At 44.5% G+C, this 7447-nt stretch overlaps 1 protein-coding gene across 1 annotated transcript; it reads right to left on the reverse strand.

Annotated features, from left to right (window-relative positions):
- Nucleotides 1–5159: 5159 nt before the first annotated feature.
- Nucleotides 5160–5959, reverse strand: LOC119296809 (pathogenesis-related protein 1-like). The gene is made up of 2 exons (XM_037574868.1): nt 5763–5959; nt 5160–5679 (listed from the first exon to the last, which is right to left on the reverse strand). The coding sequence occupies exons 1-2, from the start codon at nt 5947–5949 to the stop codon at nt 5339–5341; spliced, it is 528 nt and encodes a 175-aa protein (XP_037430765.1). The 5' UTR covers nt 5950–5959; the 3' UTR covers nt 5160–5338.
- Nucleotides 5960–7447: the final 1488 nt, after the last annotated feature.

The following is a 7447-nucleotide window of genomic DNA, read 5'->3' on the forward strand; positions in this document are numbered from 1 at the left end:
GTCGAGGCAAAGATTAGAGAAGATGCGTACAATAAACGTACAACAAAGGTCGTTCTACACCGGCAGAAATGACACTTTGATGTTTCTTGGAGTAGGTTCAGTCGTTTCGATGGAGTGTGACCTGGTGCTATGTTAAGAATGCGTTGAGAGAAATTCGGTCGCACAGGCCTGCGTCGTGCACGACTCCTCACCCTCTCCAAACTTCTCTTTCTCGATGTCGATCGGAGTCATACACGACTCCTCAGACTCGACCACAGGACTCATAGTCTTTTCCTGTGAGCTTTAGTGCCCTCCCCCTAGTTACGTTCAGGTGAAGTGAATAGATTACATGCCCGCGGGAATGCTTATAGAGGCCATGTGTTCTTGATAAATGACCAAGTCTACTCATTGTGGTGGTAGGTGGAGAGGGTATATTGGTATGATTTGCTTCACTAGTCTATAGACTAGTCAAAGGTGACGGGTCCATAGTCCATGGTGTAGTAGCTCGTGACGTTTTTTGTGTCGTCACGAGCTTCGAGTTGCTTACACTTATTATTATATTTTCATACCTTTTATGAAAATAGACATGATGGTACACGGATTTATCGCGTTTGATCGAAATGGCGAACAATTCATCCAGCAAGTCGAGCGAGCTTGAGGGGTTCATCTGCCAGGAACCCTCCAACTCACAAAAAGGACAAGCAAAAGATCACTATCATGGGATTTCACAGCAATATTCATGATTTATGTGATTCGGGGGCAATTGCGCACTTGGAAGATCAATGTACGGAATTCACACGAGGATATACCTAAGTTCAACCGTCTGTATCACTACATATTTTAGTGACTAGCCGGAGCCTTGTAATGTTCAAAAAACCTTCAGTGGAGGTGGTTTTGCACTACTGGAGAGTTAATTGGCGTATGAGTAAAATGCATGAGCGGTCCTAATTCTTTCATCAAAGTGTTGACCAGGTCCTAATCTTTCAAAATGCACGTCTGGGTCTTAAATCTTTTTAAGTTGTTCATCCAAGGTTATAAATCCGTCTGACCAACACTGACCTACCTACATGGCGCTTTGACCATGGTCACGTGGATAGGAGGGCCCAGGAGGAGTAACGACCAGCCATGCATATTTGCGAGAAAGCCCTCAAACACTAATTTGTTCACATTCGCAGTCCCTTTCATCTTCCCCACCCCCTCTCGCGAAACCAAAGTCGAGCGACGGAAGTGGCACTGCTCCGGTGAGAAGCGGAGGTCATGGGTGGCGGTAGTTCGGCAGGGTCGGCCGCTAGAGTTGTGACGACGGGCGTGACACCTTGATAGCTAAGCTACAGTAAACCCCTGTTAATGATGCCAGGTCATCGTAATTAAAATTTTGCTAAACCTCGCTCGTTTCAAAATTAGTTCAAATACAAATTCAAATAAAAAATCAAATTATAATTTCATAAAACAGTGAATAAAAAATGTTCATTAGGTTTTAAATATTCCTTAGATAATTTTCATGCATCAATCAACATTTTCTAAAGGTTTAAAATGCCCCTGATATAAAAACAGTAACCAAAACCGCCGCATTTAGGTCATTTTCATTTAATAAAAATACAAAACAACTACTAATCGCTCCCAAAATTTTAGTGACAGTGAGGTATGTTGAATACTAAATATTGAGACCAGTCACACATTTTATAAAAATGGATTATTGTTAAAAGTGCAATAGCAAACAAAAGAAAAGAAAACAAACAAACAAAAAGAACAAAAGACCAGCTCCCCCCCCTCCACCGCTGGCCGTGAGGCCCAACTGGCCAGCCAGCCGGCCCACCCCACCCTTGGCCTATATGGGCTACCTCTCCATCCCCCGAATCGTAGACCCTCAATCCCGTTCCTCTCCTCCCTCGCTCCCCACGCACTGCCACACACTCGCTCACGCGCAGGGCAGCGCCCAGGTCCGTGCTCCTTCTACCTCCCGCCCAGTCACCCGCCTCTGACGACCAGCGCCGCCCCTCCTGGCCTCCTTCCTCTTCCTCCTGCACCGCGCCCTTCATCCCCGAGCTCCGCGCGCTGCATCCATGGTCGTCCCGACCTCCTGCCGCAATGTCGCCGTCTCCCCTCGCTCCGGTGAGCCGGGAAACCAGGCCGCCCACCTCCTCCTGCCTGCTCCCTCCTCGCGACATCCCGGTTGGCCGCACCTCCTGCGGCCTCAGCCGCCATGGCCACAGGCCATGGCCTCCGTCTCCAGCCCCGCCGAGGTGCACATCCAGGTGCACCACCACGAGCCCGCTGCCATCCCTACGGCTCCACTGTGAGCTCCTACTTCCCCTCTCCCTCCTCTAGGATCGCACGCGTCTCCCTAGCATCGTCCCCAACGAGCTTCGGCCGTCACGGACAACCTCGCCGTCGACAATTTAGGCCATCCCAACTCGCGTTCCTTGCACTAACGGATGCGACTCGACGCCAGCTCTCGAATGCACCCAACCGCGAGCCAAATGGTCGTCGGAGGGCCATTTCCGACCGCCGACGCCGTCCTCGTGGTCGTCGGGGCTCTGCCACCGGTGCGCCACCATGGTCTTAACCTCCCTGGGTCACCGACAGGTGGGCCCAGGGTCATTAGCCACTAACCCCAGCCCTAAACCCCACTGACGTGTGGCCCCCACCTTAACTAATTAGGATTAGTATAAATTAACTCTGTTAATTAACTCAACCACTGACAGCAAGGCCTAGAGGGCATACAACCTTCTTTGCTACGTACGTACTGTCGGGCAATTCATTATCCTTTGGAAGCATCTTCTTCAATATTTTCAGTAGCTTCTCAAATCCTTTGTCAGGTACACCATTCTCTATCTTCCACTGCAACAATTCTAGTGCGGTAGATAAATACTAGAAAAATTCAAACAATTCCAAATTTTTGTGTGGTAGATAATTTGATTCTAAAGTTCGCTCCAATTTTTAGATCATTTGGGCACATGAGCAACTCTCAGCAAAAAAGACAAATCATGTCAGAATAATGCGTGCATAATAAACATTTTTACAAACCCCGAATTTGTATTTTTTTGCCGAGTGCTGCTTAGATGTCGAAATGATTTAAAAGTTGGTGTGAACCTCACATATCAAATTATCTACCACACAAAAAAATTAGAATTTTTTGAATTTTTGTAGTATTTGTTCTGATTTTTTTGTCAGGCCAGTGGATTCTGTAAAAAAAACATATTTAAAAATAATAATCATATAATTAAAAGAATGTTATTTGTTAAGCTCCCATCATCTATATCTATACCAATATAAAAAGACACAAATAAGCATATCCAATTAATCTCGATCATCAAATCATGTCAATCCAACGACCTAGACTGCTTCAATGTCGAGCGCTCAACATGTTTAGCGTATAGTTAATTTCATGCCAAATATAATGCTAATCACATAATAATACTCAAATAATATGATACTTAATATCCGCATGCATTTAATATACTTTTTTTGAAATTAACGTGCCTTGCACGTACACATTGACTAGTCAAATAGAAGCATGCGAGAGCTCCGACGTTGTCTTTCACAATGGACCCTATTGGTCAGTCTCAGCTCGCAGCATGGGCCCGTAGGTCATGGTGCGAAGGTCCATTAGTCAAACTTTTTGTGCCCAAGTCGGTTCGTTTTGATCGGCAAACCCCCTATTTGACACTGCAGGCGTCCATTAACGTGTATTTTGCAAACGTGCGCCTGCAAAGCCCCATGCTGGGCCGGCCCATTCTAATTTTCCCCTCTGTTTTTTGAGAAATGTCAACAAAAGCTGGCACTATGGTTCGAACCCGGATTGCAACTGCTGCGCTCTAACCACCACGCCACCACACAGCTAGTGCGTTCGTTTTTAAATTTTATTCGTTGTTCAGTTCGGTTTATTATTCAATTTTTTCTCATTCTTTTTTGTTTTCTTTAATGCATGTTTTTTTATAGATTTGTGAACCTTTTTTTTCTAAATGCATGAACTTATTCTATGAATTCATGAAGTATTCTTCAAAATCGATGATTTTTTTAAATTTGATGAACTTGTAAAATTCGCTGAACTTTTTCCAATATCGATGATTTTTTTAAAAAAAATTGATGAACTTTTTCCAAATTCTGTGAACTTCTTTTGAAATTCTATAAACTTTTTTCAAATTGATGAACTTTTTTCAAATTCTATGAACTTTTTCATTTCCGATGAAACTTTTTTCAAATCGATGAACTTTTTTCAAATTCTATGAACTTTTTCAAATTCACAAACCTTTTCTATTTTATCGAACTTTTCTTTTGAATTCATGGTTTATGTGAATGCATTTTCACATTTATGTTTTCTTTATTCACATATATTTTATAGTGGGTATATAATAGTATATGTTTAATGTTTGTGCTGAATGAAAGGTCAAAGAGAACTATTTAGCTTAATTAAGAAAATCTTGATAGCATACAATAAAATGTTTTTGAAATTTTAAAAAATGTTCACATGTTTGAATAAAATGTATGTAACATGATGAAATGTATATCATGTATTTGGAAAACGTTAAACATGTTTAAAATATAATTTTGATTTATGCAGAAACTGTACAAATGTATATGTAAAAGGTAGACATCAAAAATATATTTTGGAAAAACATTTAATCCTGTAATTATTATTTTTAACCTGTATAAAAAATGTTCCTTGTGGATATAAATGATGTGAAATTATAAAAAAATGTACACGTGTTTTAATAAAATATTTATGACATTATGAAAAAAATGTGAATGACGTATCTCAGGAAATTGTAAAGCATGTATGAAAAAATGTTCTCGATTTATTAAAAAAAATGTACTTCACGCGCCTCGTCAACGCGCGGCAGCGGCCGGAGGTATAGTCGTTGCAGGTGGAGGCGGTGGCGCTGATGGGGGCGGCGCGGTGGCGGAAGGAGGCAGGCGTGCGGTGTCGCGTGGTCGACTGGCTGCAGAACGCCACGGGCCTCGCCATGACTATACCAAGAGCGTCCGCACGCGTCGGCGGGCACGGGAAGTTGTCAATGGGGAAGAGGTCCCGGACATGAGCAACGATACGCCCGGGAAGAAGTCAATGGCCGGCACGCAAGTGGCAAGTCTGATTTGACTGCATATACTACTGCCGTAGCAGGCTAGAGCATGGCGACATGACCAGGGACATGTTCATATGTGTCATGTGTGCTAGACAAACCATATTAACATATCTTGTTAGAAAATGTAAGAGATGTGTAGTAGTACAAGTAGTATAGGAGAACATACGTGCTATGAGTCCCTGAATATAAGCACACAATTGTTGGAAAAATCATCACAATTACTGCGTCACTACTTGAGGGTTTGGAGCAGCTTTATTAGACAACTAGGAACATCACATGTTAATCATATATATGATCTCTGTTGACTGATTTATTTGGTCGTTGTAGGCATCCGGGTTGGCGATAAGGTAGGCCTCGGCGGCCTTGAAGATGGCCGTGACATAGCCCTTGGCCTTGGTGATCTCATCCTCCACCTCTATGCCTGGCAGCAGCTTGTATGTTGATTTCACCTTGACCATGCTGCGGCCGTTGGCCGCCGACTCCACCTTAATGTGTGACGTGGCCGCCTCAATCGCGGCGCCGATGCCACCACCCTCGATGAGGGTCGACTTGCACTCGCACTTGTCCACGTCAAGGAACTCGAGCCTCTCCTTGATGAGGTTGAAGGGCATGGCTGCGAGATAGGGAACTGCGTTTCAAGCTTTGACCATGTGAATCAGATTGCAGGTGAGATGAACTGATGCATGTGATGCATACCTGAGGTGAAGTTGAACTGCCTGACGCTCCCTACGCCGCCTTCTCCCTCAACAGCGTGGGCGCTGGCGACGATCTGCGGCACGAGCTTGGGGGCCAGGGTGTGCCAGTCCATGACGCCGGCGCGGAAGAGGCGCGGGGCGGCGACCGGCGACTCGATCTCATGGGTCCAGCTATTGGTGGAGGGCATTGCTGTGATGATCAAGCTAGCTAGCATAACCGGTGCAAATGGTGTGAGCAGCGCTATAAATAAGGGCTCGAGAGAGGGGGTTGGTGAATCATGGCCGGATGGGTCTGGTCAGTGGACTGGAGCCTGGTTACGGCGCCAAAGCCAGGCGTCGAGTTTTTTCTAAAATGGACGGCGCTTTGGTCGATGTGGAAGAATGTGATCTCTATCCAATTGGCACCACGGTCTCCGTGGGGAAATTATTCTAGTGCTAGCTAGGTGTGATCAGCCAGCTGCATCACCCATTAACAAATGAAAGGAAATCTTGAGACGAGTCACACACCGTTTGACTCATGTTCCATCCATCCCATGCACGGCCGTGATCCCACTGTAAACCTCCCGTAATTCAGCTACCTGCCCGTCTCCCGTAATTTCTTACCCCGTTTCCCCGGTCTGCTGCTGCCCACTCCCATTATCCCGCATCCTATTCCTCCAGGCATGTCTCTCTCGTGCTTCCGATCCAGCAAGCGCACATGCACGCCGGTCTGCGTCGAGTCGTCGTTATTTGCAGTACACTGATCCTGCCCAATATCCCTGGTAAAGGTCTTGCCAAGATTATGCCCAATCCCTGGTAAAGATCTTTTTTTTTTTGAAAAGGGGGGCTCCCCGGCCTCTGCATCAGAGTGATGCATACGGCCATCTTATTAACCAAATAACAAAAAGTGTCAATAAGGTTCCAAAGTCTCCAGTTGATAAAAGGAAAATGCAGCTCACACAAAGCTTAAAAAGGCTAGATACACAAACTAGCCAGGAAAAGATGCCACAACCGGCTGGCTAAAAATAGATAGGTAAACTAATTGCCTATCCTATTACATGACCACCATCCAAACCGGTTGAAGATATCCCGAGCTACCATCTCCCAACGGATAGATTCAGTAACCAAACGCTCCCTGGCCTCCATCGGAGTGAGTAGCGACCACGAACGGATCACTGCCGTAACTCGGAAAATAATCTGCAAAAAATGAATCCGTGATGTTCTGTTAAAAATCAAATCATTTCTGCAATTCCAGATAGTCCACAACAAAGCGCAAACTCCAACCCGAATATGTCTTGCTAAGTCAGGCTCAACCTCATTAAGCCATGTCCTAAATAATGCATTGACAGAAGTCGGTGGAGTAATATTAAAAGCAATATGGACCGTCCGCCAAAGGACTTTGGCCAACGGGCAATCAAAGAATAAATGCTTAATCGTCTCATCCCGATCACAGAAACTACACCTAATAGGTCCTGTCCAATTACGCTTTATCAAGTTGTCCTTTATTAAAATAACTTGTTTATGGACAAACCACATAAACACTTTAATTTTTAAAAATTTTTTGACAATCCAAACATACTTGGAAGTTGGTAAAGATCTTGCCAAGATTATTAATTATGCTCCTCCATCCTCACCTCATTGTTTTGTCATATTTTTGTGACACTGACGCCACTTCTTCTTCCTCCATTGCCTCACACAACTCTCTCT

The sequence above is a fragment of the Triticum dicoccoides genome, chromosome 5A (assembly GCF_002162155.2).
Source record: "Triticum dicoccoides isolate Atlit2015 ecotype Zavitan chromosome 5A, WEW_v2.0, whole genome shotgun sequence".
Lineage (NCBI taxonomy): Eukaryota > Viridiplantae > Streptophyta > Magnoliopsida > Poales > Poaceae > Triticum > Triticum dicoccoides.

Coding starts and splice junctions, on each gene's coding strand:
- LOC119296809 (XM_037574868.1), bottom strand. CDS start 5,949: ATGCCCTCCACCAATAGCTGGACCCATGAGATCGAGTCGCCGGTCGCC. Junction 5,680..5,762: donor GCAGTTCAACTTCACCTCAG/GTATGCATCACA, acceptor CCTATCTCGCAG/CCATGCCCTTCAACCTCATC.